This window comes from Coregonus clupeaformis, unplaced genomic scaffold, assembly GCF_020615455.1.
Source record: "Coregonus clupeaformis isolate EN_2021a unplaced genomic scaffold, ASM2061545v1 scaf1391, whole genome shotgun sequence".
NCBI classification, from domain to species: domain Eukaryota; kingdom Metazoa; phylum Chordata; class Actinopteri; order Salmoniformes; family Salmonidae; genus Coregonus; species Coregonus clupeaformis.
Window position 1 is genome coordinate 62,359 of NW_025534845.1, and position 22,039 is coordinate 84,397.

General features: G+C 43.5%; 1 protein-coding gene and 1 pseudogene across 1 annotated transcript in view; both read right to left on the reverse strand.

Annotated features, from left to right (window-relative positions):
- Positions 1–16,828, reverse strand: part of LOC121579873 (Kv channel-interacting protein 1) — a 46,398-nt gene extending 29,570 nt beyond the window's left edge. Inside the window, exon 1 of the mRNA XM_041894823.2 lies at positions 16,668–16,828. Coding sequence (XP_041750757.1) covers positions 16,668–16,755 — 88 coding nt within the window. The 5' untranslated portion in view covers positions 16,756–16,828. The remainder of the gene's footprint in view (positions 1–16,667) is intronic.
- LOC121579872 lies at positions 1,443–2,373 on the reverse strand (annotated as a pseudogene).
- Positions 16,829–22,039: the final 5,211 nt, after the last annotated feature.

The window sequence follows — 22,039 nt, forward strand, 5'->3', positions numbered from 1 at the left end:
TCTATCCTACCATTCTCCTCCATAGCCACACAGAATCTATCCTACCATTCTCCTCCATAGCCACACAGAATCTATCCTACCATTCTCCTCCATAGCCGCACAGAATCTATCCTACCATTCTCCTCCATAGCCACACAGAATCTATCCTACCATTCTCCTCCATAGCCGCGGGAAGTGGTGGTGCTGATGGTGCTGCAGCACCCCCTGAAAAATCTGAATAAAACAAATAATAATAATAAAAAATATATATAATCTTGAAAAATATTTTTGTATATTTTTTTGTCCGAACCCCTCTATGGAAAGGTCAGACTCTCATGAACACGATGGTGTTCTCCGTTTTGGCCTCACAAGATTTGTGTGTGAAAAAATGATTGGAGGTACACTGTTTAGTTTCAACAATAAGGGGTTAAATACATGTTCAAAATATATATAATAATCCTGATCTTTCTTATATTTACATTTACATTTGAGTCATTTAGCAGACGCTTTTATCCAGAGCGACTTACTAGTGAGTGCATACATTTTCATACTGGCCCCCTGTGGGAATCGAACCCACAACCCTGGCGCTGCAAACGCCATGCTCCACCAACTGAGCTACACGGGGCCCAGATATACGTTTTATTCTCTCCTGTTTTCATCTGAACTCCGTGGCGCAGCGGTAAAGCCTGGTTCACATTTTCAGTCGTTGGCTTCAGTAGCCTATAATCAGTTGGAATACCAGGTCCACATATCATGCTTGACTTTTGCCAAGTTCACTATTTTTCAAAAGTGGAATCTATGGTATTATTTAGGATGCTTAAGACAGAAGCTTATACTATACTAAATAAAACAAATTATTTCCCCTGAATTTAACTAAATGATGACAGTGAAGAAAGAAAACATTCAACTGTGTGTTGCATTGAAATTCAAGTCAAAGTATACCCATGAACCTGTTTTATCTGGGACAAATGGATTATCAAGTTGTCTTCATTGAGTCCATTCCAAATGGTTGCTTCCATTGACCTGGGAGTAAAACAACACCATACAAACATGCTTTTACTTTACACATAATACTGGATACAAAGAACACACAGTTCCATCTTATCAACTTAGGATAATTGATTCACTAAAGAAAAGCCACCAATTAGTATGTCCTCCCAAACAAGCAATTATTACAGTAAGTCAATATACATGGTGATTGCATGTGTGGACTCAAAGTCAATCAAAACAGTTCACTTCAAGCAATGAAGCCAATCTGTCAATTAAAGTTTAGTTATTAGCAGAGTGCCAGAGTCTGGTCAATAAATACATTAGTACTCCCTCAAATCAATGAAGGAGAACATAGTGACTGTATTCAACCCTGTGAATGTAAAGTGGTAGTGGATAGCCTGGTCCCAGATCTGTATGTGATTTAGCCAAATCCTCTGACTATCATTAAATGGCATGACAACATGCAGATCTGGGATCAGGCTATTAGTGTGGGGAGTGTTGGGGTTTAAGAGGAGGTCCAGCGCCACCAGGCCACTCTCATACGGTCCCACACAGCGCTGAGGGAGTCGAAGGCAGGACACACGTCCAGGATGGTGAAGTTCTGCTTATCGATCTCACCGCCGTCGTAGTAGTCAATCACATAGCGCACCTCCTTTCCACAGCGGTCTACGATTCAGTCGTGCCTGTTAAACGATAAGCCATACTCCATCCAGTGGCGAAACCTGGCTCTAGGAGTGAACTTTTTTGCTTTGCCTCCAAACCGTAACAGGGAGGGTCCGCAGGGACATTCCTTCATATGGAATTGTTCCCATTTGAGGATCTCCTGCCATGCCTGTTCATTGTTCTGGTTGTGAATCTTGATGATGTTCGTCATGTCTTTTTGCCCAAGATCTTCATCCTTCCAGTGCCATCCTTTCCTCAGCATGGCATTCCAGAACATCTGTTCCCAGGGGTAGACCCAGTTCTGATCCGTACCACCCCAGGGAATCTGGGACTCCTCTCTGTTCACTGACAGATCAAAGGGCTGACCTGGGGTGGGCTGCTGGTTGGGTGGCGGCATCATGTTGGCGATATCAATGTCAGACACAAATTTCTCTCTGTTGGCTGCTTTCATGGGGCACTCCACAAACTCGTATGCCCGATCCTGATGTGTTGACCCTGCCTGGTCTGAAGCTGCTGGGGGGGAAGTGGTCTCAACCTGGGCCGGGGCGGACGCCTTGTGCATGGGACTCTCTGATTGTGGTACAGGTGCACTTAGTTTGGTCTCCTTTTGCATGGGGCATCCCTGGGGTGGAGAGCCAGCATATGGGTGAGGGACCACAAAACCCTCTGCTTTAACTGTTGAACCGGACATGGGATCCATTCTGCCTGACAAGTTAGTCACTGGATAGGATTACACCCCAGACTTTGTGTCTCTCCCACGACATTATTTATTATCCCACAATATATATCTTATTAATTATATCTCTCAGATATAGGACAGACACTTCAGAACAAACTTCCTTTAAAAAAATTTTGGGGGACTATCTGTTGTTTGATGTAGTTAATCTGTTATTCAATGCGTTTGTATGGGCTAATAGCAGTAATGCCAAATAAAAATGTTCATCAAATTATTCTTTATTTATTTTTTTATATACTTCAAGGGTTCTTAAAGTTCCAAATCTAATAGCAAAATGATCCTTGGTATGATCTTCTTAAAACAATTCCATCTAGCTTAGTAGAACCCCCTCTACCGGCTTAGACGGGGCTTAGACTCTTATGGGTGAAAGCAGAGAGCTCCTCTGTGAGACCAAGCATAAAATGGCAGTAACACAGTCATTAGGGCAGCACTCTCATTAAACACACTGCTCCTCAGCACAGGTAGTCAATCAGGACAGGGAGGGAGGGAGAGGAGGGAGAGAGGTAGAAATGGGTGTGTAATGAAAAGTGACATTTTCTTCTCTCTCCCTCTGCCCTCCTGGCTCAGTGAAAGTGATGACAGCATTTTTAGATCTATCTTCATACAGAGGTGCAGCACACCCAGACACACTCTCTCTCGCTCTCTCCATCTCCCTGGAATGCAAAGGAGGGGTGTAAGGAATACAAAACTGTGTGTCTGATCAGACATGCCAGGCAGGGCAGCAACAAACCTGAAGAGACATCACACCACCAGCCATTCAGCACCAGCCATTCAGCACCAGCCATTCACCACCAGCCATTCACCACCAGCCATTCACCACCAGCCATTCACCACCAGCCATTCACCACCAGCCATTCACCACCAGCCATTCACCACCATCCATTCAGCACCAGCCATTCACCACCAGCCATCACACCACCAGCCATTAACCACCAGCCATTCACCACCAGCCATCACACCACCAGCCATTCACCACCAGCCATTCACCACCAGCCATCACACCACCAGCCATCTACCACCAGCCATTCACCACCAGCCATTTACCACCAGCCATTTCACCACCAGCCATTTACCACCAGCCATTCACCACCAGCCATTCACCACCAGCCATTCAGCACCAGACATTCAGCACCAGACATTCAGCACAAGACATTCAGCACCAGCTCCAACACACAACAGACAGTAGGGTCAGCAATGATCTCGTAAACACACTGAAGTGGAAAGATAAAGCAGTGTGTTGCTGTTTGTTGCTCTCTCTGTCCCTTCCTGGCACTAAAATAGCAAACAGGAACAAAATTAAGTGGTCTTATTCCCCTGCTATTCGGTGTACCTGAAAATGTGGAAGCAGAGAGGCAATATATACGTGTTTTGTATTCCTACTTGAGGACCAATAAAAAACTGTTTAGCACAGTGAAACACTAAGCCACTGTAGGGTAAGTGGAGAGCTGTTAAGTGAGTGTGATGGAGTCAGGATGGTGTGGTGTCTGTCACTGAGATGATAGAAACACCAACAGCAAGGTTGACAAATAACCAGAACATCCACATATAGTAGTTCCTTTGTCATTTTTTACCACAGGGGCCCAAGAGTTACACCGTGATCTCTTTCTAGGCAGGAAGACCAGACAAAACAGTGGTTAACCTGATAAGGAGACAGGCCAACCTAAGAGGGAGACGAGGAAAGGGAGAGAGGGAGAGAGAGACAGAGAAAGAGAGACAGAGAAAGAGAGACAGAAAGAGAGAGAGGCCAACCTGAGACAGTGAATAATGCAAACACTTTGTGCATTTGGGCTTTGGAGTTCCTCCATGAAACACTGTGTCTGTAGTACTGATGAACAGAGTTGAAGACACAGAGTTCTGCAAACTTCTGTTGAGTTTGGCAGTTCTGTCACATAGTTCCACCATGTCACAGTCCAGTCCTGGAGTCAGAACAAAGCAAACAGGCAGGCAAACATTTTTCATCTGTGATTAAATATTTACTGTTCCATATACGCCATATTAATGTTTTACACACGCTAGTTTCTTCCTCCCTCTCTTTGTCTCCACACCTCTCCTTGACTTTATGGAAGGGCAGAGGCAGTTGAATGATTGAATTATTCAGTAAATGTTATAGGTTAGCATTAGAATAAGCCGCCTCAATATTTGTAGCCATGGGTGATATCTCATAGTTGAAAAGACCCATGGGGCGGCGCGCAATTGGCCCAGCGTCGTCCAGGGTAGGGGAGGGAATGGCCGGCAGGGATGTAGCTCAGTTGGTAGAGCATGGCGTTTGCAACGCCAGGGTTGTGGGTTTGATTCCCACAGGGGGTATGAAAAATAATAATGTATGCACTAACTGTAAGTCGCTCTGGATAAGAGCGTCTGCTAAATGACTAAAATGTAAAATGTAAAAAAAAATGATCCATCATCTGTATTGTGGAATAATTCTAATGTTAAGGTAAGATTTGAAAGGGAGAACGCTGATCCGAGAGCAGTGCTGCCTGCCTTTCTTTCCATCCTATCAGTGTTGTTGACACATGCCTCAATGACGCACTTATAGAACGTTCTCTCTGAGTGGTGTTTTGGGGAATGCATGTTACATCTTGGCATGAAAGGGTTTTGATGAATAAACAAGTTGTGGGTGTGTCGAGGCTTGGCCCTGCACTGGTCAAGCAGAACGTGCTCCATGGCTAAATATGTGGTTGCTTCAAGTTGCCTTGGACTCAACTCCAATTCCAATGTTAGTCCATTATAGTTTCTTAAACAGCTTACAGAAACAAAATAACAAAATGTAGACCTATCCCATATTTGCTAAATATGTTAACTTGAACCTGTTTGCAGTCCACATTGTTCTAAGTAATGGCTTCAATGTTGAAATGTATACATAGCATATGCACTGATAGGGGCTAGGCCTACTGTAAATTGCGTTATGGCTGAGCATGGACATGCCAAATGTTGTCAATAAGCAAGATTCAATTCACTAAAAAGAGAGCGAATAATTCAAATAACATTCTAAATAAAAAGAAACAACAACTTGTTGTAATTAGGTGCTCTAAATACACTTACAGGCACCATCATTTCTCCCCGTGGGCATGTAACATTAAAACAACGCAGACTATGGAGGGTTTTACGCACATCTAAACTTTTCAAAGATCCAATATAAAGAGAAAGGGAGAATGTCAACTAACCCTTATACTTCTCCCAAATATAATGATTTAGATACATATTGGAACCATCTCACAGATTGCATTCACACATCTCTAAAAAGTTGCGTTGCATGCGCGCCACAGACATTCTCACTATAAAACCAGGACAGTGAATAATTCTAATACGTGTAGTTTTAATACAATTTAACGAAAAACAAGCAATCTTTTTTTTTTACAACAATAAATAAATGTTAAATGTAATGATATCATAAAATCGGCAGGATAAAAAAAATACAAGGCATTGCTGTTGAACCAGCCTCCGTTATATTAGGCCTAGGGTAAGGGTAGCCTACGGAGGGCTTGGGTTTTGAACATATAAAACGGAAAACAAGCAATTGTTACAGGAATATAACTTCTGAATAGGAGGCTCGCCTAGGTTCTCATCTCTTGTTTCATGGACACATGTAGCCTACATCAAAGGGGGTTTTATGCACGTCCAAAGTATGGCTAAAATAATGTAGGCCTGCCTACAATACATAGATAAAAAGTGAACGTCAGCTCACTGTTTTGCACCTCTCAAACTTGATCTTTTAATAAAGCTTTGGTGATTAAGATTTATTTCCAAGCGGTCTCACAACCAAATACTTTATCAACGGTCTTGACTAGCCTATGTGATTACATTGGGCAGGGCAAAAATGAATCGGCCTTCACTGAGATGAGGGGAGGCTATGCTTGGCTTTTAATCAAATGAAACGAAATGTGGGAAACATTACAGATTTTTGTTTTGTAGTGTATTAGGATTATGTCTTTGTTAATGTTTTTCATGTGGAACTGAAAGGATGTTTATTTTAGTTCAAAAGTAGCCATTTGTAGGGTGACGCCCCAGGGGAGACAGGTGATTGGACAGCAGAGGGAGCAACCCATATTTTTGCATTGTGTATAAGTATATGCTGGAGGCAGAGGGGGTTAGAACAGACAGATTAATTTGGGACACTGTTTCTCCAGACACTGCAGGTCTGTAAACTTATGCTGAAATCTTGTGATATAAATAAAACTTATAATCAAAGTGCAGCCTAAGCGGACTCCTTTGTTTGACAGCATCATTGGCAACATTTGACTCGACACAACAGTTTCTAAATACGAAGTACACAGGAATCAAAAGCACATCTTGTCCATGCCCATATGGGCAGTGTGCGTCACTTACTGGATAGGCTGCATTTCTACAGTCAGAATTCATGCCATAACCGACTGAGTAAATATTTTCCACCCCTCCCATCTGAGCACCTGCGTGCTGATGTTAGACGGGTAAATTACCGAACCTGGCTTTAGGGCTGGGAAATGCCAGTGCGCCACTTTTTACATGACGAAATTGCTAACTAACGTGCCTTTGACACTAGTGGCACCATAAAGCCAGCCGAAAATATAGCCCATCTAGTGCGTCTGAAAGTGGGCGTTGCAAAATAAGTGGGTGGATCGACAGTGATGGGTGTAACATCAGTGGGTGGATCAACAGTGATGGGTGTAACATCAGTGGGTGGATCAACAGCCGATGGGTGTAACATCAGTGCTCTATTAATTGGTCAGCTTAATATTTACATAGGAGGTTAAGAGAACTAATGTAGCAGTTTAAGATAACTGTTGTAGCAGGTTAGGAGAATGAACGTGTCAGGTTAGATGAATTAGCGTGGCAGGTTAGGAGAACTAACGTAGGTAGCCAGTTACGAGAATTAACGCAGTATGTTAAGAGCATGAGGTTAAGGTTAGGAAAAGGGTTAGGGTTATACTTAGCCAAAATGCTACAGTTGTCAACAATCAACTTGCGTGCAGCCCAATCAGCTACGCAAAACAGTCTTGAGTGGCAACAGATCTGCCCAATTAGCTGATTCGTTTTCCATACACCCACTTCTGTTGATCCTCCCACTTCTGTTGACAGCCCACTTTTAGACACTCCATGTGTGCAGTTACCTATGACTCTTGCTATCAGGAAATCGGCTCTGAACGTTGAAGCGCATCGCTTGCAGTACGGTTTTGGAAACATAAGGAACATCCCACTGGGCACACACTGGTTGAATCAACATTGTTTCTACGTCATTTCAATTAAATTACGTTGAACCAAAGTGGAATAGACGATTAATTGACGTCTGTGCCCAGTGGGGCATCTTTCATATCAGCGAGAAATAATAAAACGTAAAAAAAGGTTAAATTACGACACACCTTTATAGGGTTAGGGTTCCCACATTGCCATAATTCCATGTTACAGTGCTTGTTTACGGAAAACAGACTGAAGACAGAGCAGACTACTTGTGTTAATTAGCCATCTGTGTCTCTGAAGACAGACGGCACAAACGTGTTGTCACTGAAAAATACTGTCGGCTGCAACTGTGTTAAAACCAGTTAAAACAGTGTAACCTACAGTATGTGTATGTTTAGCATGTGTCAATATTTTGATGCAATATGAAAGTAGAGGTCCCCCACAAGCTATTCCTTTTTTGTCCTCATATGGCGCACGTGCAGGACTTTTATTCTGACATGAGGTAAACTGAGAGGAAGTGGGTCGACAACAGACCCACGTTGGGAATGTCTGTTTAATATTATGATCCTTTAGATGTTTTGTCTCAAATCTCTCCACGTCATAATGACCAACCATCCTGCCCACCGACACAGTAAGTTGAAATGGAATTGTATTTAACTTCTTGCTTCCCACGGACTGTTTTTGTGCAACCCAATACAATTGAAACGCTAAAAGCACCTGACTAACTCTATGCTGGCGCCATATTGTCATTAACCCATTAAATGCTGCTCTAAGTGGTGAAACCATAAATGTCCAGCAAGTGTCATAATAACCTAAACTAAATGGGGTTTCTACAGACATAAACATATTTATTTCATACACAATTCAACACATTAAAGGTCTGTTCTTCTGTACTATTAAAAATAATATATGGCACTTTGCAGATGCTTTTATCCAAAACGACTTACAGTAGTGAGTGAGTGACTGAACATTCTACATATCTTTTAGTTGTTCATTTCTAGTTTGAGACTATGGGAGATGATTCTCAATTGGACAAAACGCCAAGGGGGGTGAATACTTTTGCAAGGCACTGTAAAAAGCTTTGGAGCACCTTAAATGAAATTTTGGGAAAAAGGCAAACTCAGCTCCATCATTCATTGAATCAGATGGCTCATTCATCACAAAATCAACTGATATTGCCAACTACTTTAATTATTTTTTCATTGGCAAGATTAGCAAATGTAGGCATGACATTCCAGGAACAACTACACATCCAAGTATATCTGATCAAATTTTGAAAGACGAGCATTGTAATTTTGAATTCCGTAAAGTGAGTGTGGAAGAGGTGGACAAATTATTCTTGTCTATCAACAATGAAAAGCCACCGGGGTCTGACAACTTGGATAGAAAATTACTGAGGATAATAGCAGACGATATTACCACTCCTATTTGCCGTATTTTCAATTTAAGCCTACTAGAATGTGTGTGTCCCCAGGCTTGGAGAGAAGCAAAAGTCATTCCGCTACCTAAAAACAGTAAAGCCCCCTTTACTGGCTCAAATAGCAGACCAATTAGCCTGTAACCAACCCTTAGTAAACTATTGGAAAAAATAGTGTTTGACCAGATACAATGCTATTTTACAGTAAACAAATTGACAACAAACTGTCAGCATGCTTATAGAGAAGGATATTCAACAAGCACTTACACAAATGACTGTTGATTGGCTGAGAGAAATTGATGTTAAAAAGATTGTCGGGTCTGTTTTGTTAGACTTCAGTGCGGCTTTTGACATTATCAATCATAGTCTGCTGCTGGAAAAACATATGTGTTAAGGCTTTACTCCACCTGCTATATTGTGGATACAGAGTTACCTTTCTAACAGAACACAGAGGGTGTTCTTTAATGGAAGCCTCTCCAACGTAATCCAGGTAGAATCAGGAATTCCCCAGGGCAGCTGTCTAGGTCCATTACTTTTTTCAATCTTTACTAATGACATGCCACTGGTTTTGAGTAAAACCAGAGTGTATATGTATGCGGATGACTCAACACTATACATGTCAGCTACTACAGCGACTGAAATGACTGCAACACTTAACAAAGAGTTGCAGTTAGTTTCAGAGTTGGTGGCAAGAAATAAGTTAGTCCTAAATATTTCTAAAACTAAAAGCATTGTATTTGGGACAAATCATTCACTAAACCCTAAACCTCAACTAAATCTTGTAATAAATCATGTGGAAATTGAGCAAGTTGAGGTGACTAAACTGCTTGGAGTAACCCTGGATTGTAAACTGTCATGGTCAAAACATATTGATACAACAGTAGCTAAGATGGGGAGAAGTATGTCCATAACAAAGCGCTGCTCTACCTTCTTAACAGCACTATCAACAAGGCAGGTCCTACAGGCCCTAGTTTTGTCACACCTGGACTACTGTTCAGTCGTGTGGTCAGGTGCCACAAAAAAGGACTTAGGAAAATTGCAACTGGCTCAGAACAGGGCAGCACGGCTGGCCCTTAGATGTACACAGAAAGCTAATATTAATAATAAGCATGTCGATCTCCCCTGGCTCAAAGTGGAGGAGAGATTGACATCATCACTACTTGTGAGAGGTGTTGACATGTTGGGTGCACCGAGCTGTCTACATGAGCTACTGGCGCACAGCTCGGTCACCCATGCATACACCACAAGACATGCCACTAGAGGTCTCTTCACAGTCCCAAGTCCAGAACAGACTATAGGAGGCACACAGTACTACATAGAGCCATGACTACATGGAACTCTATTCCACATCAAGTAACTGATGCAAGTAGTAAAATTAGATTAAAAAAACAGATAAAAAGCACCTTATGGAACAGTACACAGGGTGCACTGTGAAGCAACACAAACAAATGTGCAGACACATGCATACGATAACATACGCACCATACACACACGTGCACATGGATTTTTGTACTGTAGATATGTGGTAGTGGTGGAGTAGGGGCCTGAGGGCACACAGTGTGTTGTGAAATCTGTGAATGTATTGTAATGTTTTTAAAATTGTATGAACTGCCTTAATTTTGCTGGACCCCAGGAAGAGTAGCTGCTGCCTTGGCAGCAGCTAACGGGGATCCATAATAGATACAAATACAAACAGTTTGTTTCATGAACAGTGCTTGTGCCCATAGAAATAGAGTGGCGCATGGACGCGCAGGGGGGGCGCGGGATGTCCCCCAATGCTGGAGGGGGGGCCCCGAGTGAAAAAGTTTGTGAACCCCTGCGTAGTTGGCATGAAAGGAACTGACATATCATAGCAGAGCTACACTGCTACCAGCAGAGGTCAGTGTTACTCTGTCAGTGACTCCTCAGTGAGCCAAAGCCCAGACAGACCGGACTTACTGCTTTCTCTCCACAATTTGAACTGAAATTAAAAGCAATGGGCACTTTCTACCCAAGTGAAAAACTATAATTGAAAAGCAATGTGCATTTTATAATCAATGGAAAATATTCATAACCCTTGACTTTTTCCACATTTTGTTACGTTACAGCTTTATTCTAAAAACAAATTCCCTCGTCAATCTACACACAATACCCCATAATCACAAAGCGAAAACATTTGTCAAAAAAAATAAAATGAAATATGTTCTTTACATAAGTATTCAGACCCTTTGCTATGATACTCAAAATTGAGCTCAGTAGCATCCTGTTTCCATTGATCATCTTTGAGATGTTTCTACAACTTGATTGGAGTCCACCTGTGGTAAATTCAATTGATTGGACATGATTTGCAAAGGCACACACCTGTCTATATAAGGTCCCACAGTTGACAGTGCATGTCAGAGCAAAAATCAAGCCATGAGGTCAAAGGAATTGTCCATAGAACTCAGAGATAGGATTGTGTCGAGGCACAGATCTGGGGAAGGGTACCAAAAGATGTCTGCAGCATTGAAGGTCCCCAGGAACACAGTGGCCTCCATCATTCTTAAATGGAAGATGTTTGGAACCACCAAGACTTACTAGAGCTGGCCGCCCGGCCAAACTTAGCAATCAGGGGAGAAGGGCCTTGGTCAATGAGGTGACCAAGAACCCAGTGGTCACTCTGACAGATTTCCAGAGTTCCTCTATGGAGATGGGAGAACCTTCCAGAAGGACAACCATCTCTGCAGCACTCCACCAATCAGGCCTTTATGGTAGAGTGGCCAGACAGAAGCCACTCCTCAGTAAAAGGCACATGACAGCCTGCTTGGAGTTTGCCAAAAGGCACCTAAAGGTCTCTCAGACCATGAGAGACAAGATTCTCTGGTCTGATGAAACCAAGATTGAACTCTTTAGCCTGAATGCCAAGCGTCACGTCTGGAGGAAACCTGGCACCATCCCTACGGTGAAGCATGTTGGTGGCAGCATCATGCTGTGGGGATGTTTTTCAGCAGCAGGGACTGGGAGACTAGTCAGAATTGAGGGACAGATGAATGGCACAAAGTACAGAGAGATCCTTGATGAAAACCTGCTCAGGACCTCTCTGAATGTCCTTGAGTGGCCCAGCCAGAGCCCGGACTTGAACCCGATCGAACATCTCTGGAGTGACCGGAAAATAGTTGTGCAGTAATGCTCCCCATCCAACCTGACAGAGCTTGAGAGGATCTGCAGAGAAGAACGGTAGAAACTCCCCAAATACAGGTGTGCCAAGCTTGTACCCAAGAAGACTCAAGGCTGTAATTGGTGCCTCAACAAAGTACTGAGTAAAGTATTGACTATTTCAGTTTTTTATTTTTAATAAATTTGCAACAAAAGAAAACAGTTTTTGCTTAGTCATTATGGGGTATAGTGTGTAGATTGATGAGGGGAAAAAACTATTTTATCCATTTTAGAATAAGGCTGTAACGTAACAAAATGTGGAAAAGTCAAGGGGTCTGAATAATTTCTGAATGCACTGTACCTACAAAGACAAAATGTTCAGATTCTAATGAATGTGTGTGTGTGTTTCTGTCTCGCCCATAGCCTTTATGACCATTGTGTAATCCGATGTTTTTAGATGCAGATGTAGCTCTCGTTCCCTGTAGCTCTCGTTAATTGTAGCTCTCGTTCCCTGTAGCTCTCGTTAACTGTAGTTGTTGTTCCCTGTGGAGCACTGAGACACTGAGACAGTGAGATTATGTGTGTGTGTGTGTGTGTGTGTATTTGACATTATGCAGACCCAGATCTCTTTATTTTCCTCCTCAGTTCCTTATTACTGTGTGTGCGACTGTGTGTGTGTGCTTTCAGCTTTTAAGGAGCCATTCGTTCCTCAACATTACCGCTGCAGGGCCCCCCTAATAGAGCCCTGCACGGGCATGAATTTTAGCCCCTACCCATGCCCGCAATGTTCAGGCCCTACCCTACCCAGGCCCGATTGCTTCTGCCAAATCTAAGGCCCTGCCCGAAATCAGTAATAACTTCCTCCGTTAGTAAATCCATTAGCTGCTGCTCTCTGTCTGTCACTCGCTAACTGTGCACAGCTCGCTCTGCATGCGCTCTGCTCATTGCAGCTCTGAGTCTGTGAGTAACCATAGCAAAGGCTCCGCTTGGGCTGCTCTGCTCAATGACGAGACATGAGAGAGCAGTTAGCTTTTAGCTACTGCTGTCACTCTAAACTCTATACAAAGCCAACACCTCCTTTGGTCGCCATTCCTTCCAGTTCTCTGCTGCAAATGACTGGAACGAACTGCAAAAATCTCTGAAGGTGGAGACACTTATCTCCCTCACTATCTTTAAGCATCAGTTGTCAGAGCAGCTTACCGATCACTGCACCTGTAAACAGCCCATCTGTAATTAGCCCACCCAACTACCTCATCCCCATATTGTTATTTACATTGTTATTTATTTTGCTAATTTGCACCCCAGTATCTCTATTTACACATCATCTTCTGCACATCTATCACTCCAGTGTTAATACTAAATTATAATTGTAATTATTTTGCACTATGGCCTATTTATTGCCTTACCTCCATAACTTACTACATTTGCACACACTGTATATAGATTTTCTATTGTGTTATTGACTGTACGTTTTGTTTACCCGATATGTAACTCTGTGTTGTTGTTGTTTTTTCCACACTGCTTTGCTTTATCTTGGCCAGGTCGCAGTTGTAAATTAGAAGTTCTCAACTGGCTTACCTGGTTAAATAAAAAAACATTATTATTTTCTGTGAAATAATCACTCCAGTCATATATTTGACGAGGGTGAAGCACTTCTGACACTATGTTATGATCTTAGTCAGTTATAACTGTTCTGCGCAGAAGACCACGAGCAAATGGCTCAGCTTCAAAATGTAATTGATCAATTTAGTGATACCCGAGCCCTGCCCGTACCCTCGTTATTGATGAAAAATGAGGCCCTACCCCGATGTATAATGTCAGGGCCCCTCGGGCTCGGGTCAGGTAGCAGAGCTCTATCACCTAATGACATCATCTGTGTGGAGACCAGTTTACCCCCCCTACAGAGCCGGCTCTAACACTAGTGTGGAGACCAGTTTACTCCTTTACAGAGCCGGCTCTAACACTAGTGTGGAGACCAGTTTACCCCCCCTACACAGCCGGCTCTAACACTAGTGTGGAGACCAGTTTACCCCCCCTACACAGCCGGCTCTAACACTAGTGTGGAGACCAGTTTACCCCCTCTACAGAGCCGGCTCTAACACTAGTGTGGAGACCAGTTTACTTCTCTACACAGCCGGCTCTAACACTAGTGTGGAGACCAGTTTACCCCCCCTACACAGCCGGCTCTAACACTAGTGTGGAGACCAGTTTACCCCCCCTACAGAGCCGGCTCTAACACTAGTGTGGAGACCAGTTTACTCCTCTACAGAGCCGGCTCTAACACTAGTGTGCAGACCAGTTTACCCCCCTACACAGCCGGCTCTAACACTAGTGTAGAGACCAGTTTACCCCCCCTACACAGCCGGCTCTAACACTAGTGTGGAGACCAGTTTACTCCTCTACAGAGCCGGCTCTAACACTAGTGTGGAGACCAGTTTACCCCCTCTACAGAGCCGGCTCTAACACTAGTGTGGAGACCAGTTTACCCCCTCTACAGAGCCGGCTCTAACACTAGTGTGGAGACCAGTTTACCCCCTCTACAGAGCCGGCTCTAACACTAGTGTGGAGACCAGTTTACCCCCCCTACACAGCCGGCTCTAACACTAGTGTGGAGACCAGTTTACCCCCCTACACAGCCGGCTCTAACACTAGTGTGGAGACCAGTTTACCCCCCCTACAGAGCCGGCTCTAACACTAGTGTGGAGACCAGTTTACCCCCTACACAGCCGGCTCTAACACTAGTGTGGAGACCAGTTTACCCCCTACAGAGCCGGCTCTAACACTAGTGTGGAGACCAGTTTACCCCCCTACAGAGCCGGCTCTAACACTAGTGTGGAGACCAGTTTACCCCCTCTACAGAGCCGGCTCTAACACTAGTGTGGAGACCAGTTTACCCCCCCTACAGAGCCGACTCTAACACTAGTGTGGAGACCAGTTTACCCCCTCTACACAGCCGTCTCTAACACTAGTGTGGAGACCAGTTTACCCCCTCTACAGAGCCGGCTCTAACACTAGTGTGGAGACCAGTTTACCCCCCCCTACAGAGCCGGCTCTAACAGTAGTGTGGAGACCAGTTTACCCCCTCTACAGAGCCGGCTCTAACACTAGTGTGGAGACCAGTTTACCCCCCTACAGAGCCGGCTCTAACACTAGTGTAGAGACCAGTTTACCCCCCTACACAGCCGGCTCTAACACTAGTGTGGAGACCAGTTTACCCCCCTACAGAGCCGGCTCTAACACTAGTGTGGAGACCAGTTTACCCCCCCTACAGAGCCGACTCTAACACTAGTGTGGAGACCAGTTTACCCCCCTTACACAGCCGGCTCTAACACTAGTGTGGAGACCAGTTTACCCCCCCTACAGAGCCGGCTCTAACACTAGTGTGGAGACCAGTTTACCCCCTCTACAGAGCCGGCTCTAACACTAGTGTGGAGACCAGTTTACCCCCCCTACAGAGCCGGCTCTAACACTAGTGTGGAGCCCAGTTTACTTCTCTACAAAGCCGGCTCTAACACTAGTGTGTGACTGTGCTTCCTTCAAACACAAAGTGAATAGCAGTATGCCTGTGCATGTGTGTGTTTCTTTGTGTGGGTGCGCTGTATATCCTCCAGTCTCATAATGTACTGTACTGTATTTGAGATTCAGCTCATTTTGCTTAATCCTGCCCTGCTTTCCTCCAACAATAGAGGCAATGGAATGAAATAATGAATCACACACACAAACACACGCACATACAGTAGAATACAGTGAATCCCAACAATTAAGCTTCTCCTCCTATATTGAGAGCATCTCCCTGTTTCTCCCCACTGCTGTGTTGCCACGCCGACACTTTATTACACACATTCATCACACTCAAACACATTCTGCTCTCTATCAAGTTTATCACGCCTCTATTACAACAGCCTCCCTCCCTGCCTGCCTCCCTGCCTCCCTGCCTGCCTCCCTGCCCGCCTCCCTCCTCCCTGCCCTGCCTGCCTGCCTGCCTCCCTACCTGCCTGCCTGCCTGCCTGCCTCCCTCCTTCCCTCCCTCCCTCTCTACCTGCCTCCCTGCCTGCCTGCCTCCCTTCCTGCCTCCCTCCCTGCCTGCCTCCCTGCCTGCCTGCCTGCCTGCCTGCCTGCCTGCCTCCCTCTCTGTCCCTTTCACTTATACAAGAATAATTCTGCCAGATATAGGGGGAGGAGGGAGGTATAGAGGGAGAGAAGGAAAAGGTGAAAGAGAAGATGATAGTCAGATAGTGACACAAACAAAGAGAAATTAATAAAGGGAGAGAGTGGAGGAAAGAGAGATACATTGTGTTGGACACTTAGGTCTAGCCTTGCAACTTATGTGTTGGTTCTATAGTTTAGATGGAGCTTTAGATGAGAAGCCATGCAACTCTATAACACTGACACACAATCACATGTACTCAGCTGTTCACAAACTCCCACACAATGTAATTTACTAATGTGATGAGGTTCCTACAATGCATACAACTCCACAACAGACACTCAAACCCAGGGAGAGCAACTCTAACCCTATAGCTACGTACTCCTATACAGTGCATAAACAGTGTATTCACATGCCCATGCTCAAATTTGTCTTTGGACGCACACACACACCGCCCAGTGACGTACCTTTGTTGAGAGTCCCTGTGAATAGTTTGTGCAGGGTCAGGACAAACTTCACTAATCCCTGTTTACAGCGCTTAGCACAGCCCGCCATCTTGACTCCAACCTGGGCCAAAGCAGACCAAGACGGGCCCAAGGGTGCCAATGTGATCTGGAGCAGGAGGTACAGTCTATGGCACTAGTCTGTGCCAGATGTCTAAGGAGTTGAGAAGAAACGCAGTATTAAAGGAAGACCTCTCCTGAATCTCTCTTCCTGGGCTGAAAAAAAAACTGATCTCACCCTCTGTTTCCCAATCTCTCCCTCCCTCCATCATGTACCCCTTTCCCACTCAAAGAGAGAGAGAAAGTCAGAATATATATATATTAATATATATATATATATATATATATATATATATATATATATATATATATAAAGACATCATTGGTAAGGGAAGTCAAAGATCTGTCGTCAAAATCCAACTTTTGACAATCATAAATCTTCTTCCCCCCAAATGACTCCAAACTTCAAGAGGAAACCTTGAATAGACAGTCCAGTGTGCTCTGAGTGTCTGAAAATATCCTGCTTTATTTTAGTCCTCTTTCTTCCATGCTCTCTTTCACCATGTCTCTCTTTCACCATGTCTCTCTTCCTCTGAAATAGCAGAGTGGTAATCCACTTATAGCCTCTCTCTCTCTCTCTCTCTCTCTCTCTCTCTCTCTCTCTCTCTCTCTCTCTCTCTCTCTCTCTCTCTCTCTCTCTCTCTCTCTCTCTCTCTCTCTCTCTCTCTCTCTCTCTCTCTCTCTCTCTCTCTCTCTCTCTCTCTCTCTCTCTCTCTCTCTCTCTCTCTCTCTCTCTCTCTCTCTCTCTCTCTCTCTCTCTCTCTCTCTCTCTCTCTCTCTCTCTCTCTCTCTCTCTCTCTCTCTCTCTCTCTCTCTCTCTCTCTCTCTCTCTCTCAACGCCCCTGCACTGTGCTGTTCTGTCTCTCTGTATAATTCCAGTCCATTATCTCACTAACAGCCAAAAAGTAAGGGGATGGATATTCTCCAATCTGTACTTAAGCAACAAATGTCATACATACTCAGTCTAATATTTAGCATTGAATGGAATTAATCCCTGATATTGAATTAGCCTTTTCTTACTTCCACAACATATTCCAGGATGTATGCAATAGGAATGCCCCCTTCTGGATTAAGGGCAGAGAGAACCCTTGGTTTACTGATGAATTTATTAAAATCATAAGGGAACGAAATGCTATGTGGGCTAAAGCAAGAGGGTCTGGTTCGACAGATGATTGGATGGCTTTTAAATGTCTTTGAAATATGGGTGTGGCTATGACCCGAAAACTGAAAGCAGACCACTACCTGAAATCTACTTTGGATAATTTAAATAATCCCTCCATATTTTGGCAAGTAGTGAAAGGTTTGGAGTGCAAAAAAGATACACAGCTTCCCAAACAATTGTTGGTAGACACACAGATTGTAACTGAGAGAACCTCTATTCTGAAAGCCTTAAATCAACATTTTCTAGATGCAGGCAGTTTATTTTAAAAGGTTAAAGGTCTAAATGAGCCTCCTGTGAATTTACTTCGCCAGGTTCTCCTTCCCATCCTTCTCTGTTTCAGAAGTGCGTAAAGCCCTGAAAGAAATTGATAGAAAGAAATCCCCTGGCCCTGATGATTTAGACCCCCACCTCCTACACCTAGCTGCATACATCATTGCTCCCTCTTAACATGTATTTTTAACCTCACGCTTGATGTTAAGGAAATCCCGAAGTTATGGAAATCTCCTTTTGTACTGCCTCTCCTGAAAGGTGGAGATCCTTCGCTACTTGACAACTATCGAGCCATATCAAAATTGTACTGGAGTCCTTGGTTAGTAGGCAGATGAAGGCCTACCTCCAAGAAAACAACATCTTAAATGGAATGCAATCGGGTTTTAGGTCTGGCCACAGCACTGTTTCAGCAACATTGAAGGTTTTAAATGACATCCACTGTGCTCTTGACAAGAAGTTACATTGTGTGTCTGTCTTTATTGATTTGTCGAAGGCGTTTGACACCGTGGACCATGCTGTGTTGGTGCAAAGGTTAAAATGTTGTGGAATTACTGGTCATGCTCTAGATTGGTTTATAAATTACCTATCAAATCGTACACAATGCGTAATGGTGGACGGTTGTAAATCTGAGTCCATAGAGTTGTGCTCAGGTGTTCCACAAGGTTCTATTTTGGGCCCACTGTTGTTCATTTTGTATATCAACAACATTGGGGATCATATTGAAACAGTGGATGTTCATTTTTATGCAGATTATACTGTTCTTTATTCAAGTGGTAGTAGTTCATCTTTAGCTTTTGAAAATGCCCAAAGAGCATTTAACACAATACAACAGAATCTGTATGATTTGAAGCTGGTTCTGAATTCAGGTAAAACAACATGAATGAATTTTAAATGTTACTAATCATGTCATTGTTACATTGGATGGACATACTATGCAGCAAGTCAAAGTGTACAAATATTTGGGAGTGTGGGTGTATGACAAGCTGAGCTTCACTGTTCATGTGGAAAACTTCATAATGAAGCTCAAGCTGAGAATAGGTTTTTATTAACGGCATAAGGCTTGTTTTTCTCTGGAGGCCAGGAAGGAGCTGGTACGATGTACATTACTGGCGGCTTTAGATTTTAGTGATGTTATATAAATGCAGGCCTCAACCACTACCCTGAGAGCATTTGATTCAGTATATCATGCGGCCCTCAGGTTCATTACCAATCAAAAACGTCTAACACATCATTGTGAACTCTACAGCGCCGTTGGCTGGTCGTCATTGACGTTGCGTAGGCTTAAAACACTGGTATACACTGATTTATAAGGCCATATTGGGTCAAATGCCACTTTATCTCTGTTCTTTTTTAATCAGATCAGTAAATAAATATATATTATGGTCCCATTCTCATTTGCTTTTAACAGTACCAAGAACTAGAACATGTCATGGTAGAAATAGTTTTATTTACTCAGCTCTGTGGTCCTGGAATTCTCTCCTGAACATTTAAAAATTTGATGATCTAGTCACGTTGGTGGAGTTTAAACACTTGGTCGATGTAAATATCATAGAAGAGTGTAATTTTCTTTAGGACAGCTGTTTTTTTAGTTATGACATTTGTGATTCTTTACATAATATGTAATTGTTTTACTGTATGTGTTTCTATAGTTTTGTTCAATGTTGTGTTAGTGTATGTACGTTGTTTTGTCTGAAACTTTGTTCCCCCTGCTGCTGTTGGACCAGGTCTCTCTTGAAAAAGAGATTGTATCTCAATAAGAAAAACCTGTATGAATAAAGGTTAAATAAAAAAACATTAAAAAAATAAAACATCTCTGTCAGCCAATCATAATGGTGTATAATTAAGCCTGTTTTCACAGGTCAGAGATCAGGGCCCTTACAGTGTAGGCTCTGCCTCCTCCTCCTTAATGTCTCCAGTTCAGACCTGGTAGCTCTCCTTCCCAAACAAACACACTTCAGCTATAAGGGTGTGTGTGCGTGTGTGTGTGTGACTGAGTGAATGAGTGAGCGAGCCGTGGGGTGAGACAGGGATGCAGCTTAAGCCCCACCCTCTTCAACATATATAAGTCCCCTGTAGCTCAGTTGGTAGAGCATGGCGCTTGCAACGCCAGGGTTGTGGGTTCGTTTCCCACGGGGGGCCAGTATGAAAAATGTATGCACTCACTAATATATCTTAACTCTGGATAAGAGCGTCTGCTAAACGAATTGGCGAGGGCACTAAAACAGTATGCAGCACCCGGCATCACACTACTAGAACTTGAAGTCAAATGTCTACTGTTTGCTGATGATCTGGTGCTTCTGTCCCCAACCAAGGAAGGCCTACAGCAGACCTGGGCCCTGACAGTAAATCTCAGTAAGACAAAAATAATGGTGTTCCAAAAAAGGCCCAGTTGCCAGGACCACAAATACAAATTCCATCTAGACACCGTTGCCCTAGAGCACACAAAAAACTATACATACCTCGGCCTAAACATCAGCGCCACAGGTAACTTCCACAAAGCTGTGAACGACCAAATAATACATGTAGAGCAGAATTAGGCCAATACCCGCTAATTATCCAAATCCAGAAAAGAGCCATTCAATTCTACAACCACCTAAAAGGAAGCGATTCCCAAACCTTCCATACCAGAGCCATCACCTACAGAGAGATGAACCTGGAGAAGAGTCCCCTTAGCAAGCTGGTCATGGGGATCTGTTCACAAGCAGACCCCACCTAGCCCCAGGACAGAAACACAATTAGACCCAACCAAATCATGAGAAAACATAAAGATAATTACTTGACATATGGGAAAGAATTAACAAAAAAACAGAGCAAACTAGAATTATATTTGGCCCTAAACAGAGAGTACACAGAGGCAGAATACCTGACCACTGTGACTTACCCAAAATGAAGGAAAGCCTTGACTATGTACAGAATCAGTGAGCATGGCCTTGCTATTGAGAAAGGCCGCCGTAGGCAGACCTGGCTCTCAAAAGAAGACAGGCTATGTGCAACACTGCCCACAAAACGAGGTGGAAATTGAGCTGCACTTCCTAACCTCCTGCCAAATGTATGACCATATTAGAGACACATATTTCCCTCAGATTACACAGGCCCACAAAAAATCGAAAACATATCACATTTTTATAAACTCCCATATCTATTGGGTGAAATACTACAGTGTGCAATCACAGCAGCAATATGTGTGACCTGTTGCCACAAGAAAAGGGCAACCAGTGAAGAACAAACACCATTGTAAATAAAACCCATATTTATTTATTTCCCCTTTTGTAGTTTAACTATTTGCACATCGTTACAACACTGTATATAGACATAATATGACATTTGAAATGTCTTTATTCTTTTGGAACTTTTGTGTAATGTTCACTGTTCATTTTTTATTTCACTTTTGTTTATTATCTATTTCACTTGCCTAGGCAATGTAAACATGTTTCCCATGTCAATAATGCCCCTTGAATTGAATTGAGAGAGAGAGAGAGAGGCCGTGGGGTGAGACAGGGATGCAGTTTAAGCCCCACCCTCTTCAACATATATATCAACGAATTGGCGAGGGCACTAGAACAGTCTGCAGCACCCGGCCTCACCCTACTAGAATCTGAAGTCAAATGTCTTCTGTTTGCTGACGATCTGGTGCTTCTGTCACCAACCAAGGAGGGCCTACAGCAGCACCTAGATCTTCTGCACAGATTCTGTCAGACCTGGGCCCTGACAGTAAATCTCAGTAAGACAAAAATAATGGTGTTCCAAAAAAGGTCCAGTTGCCAGGACCATAAATACAAATTCCATCTAGACACCGTTGCCCTAGAGCACACAAAAAACTATACATACCTCGGCCTAAACATCA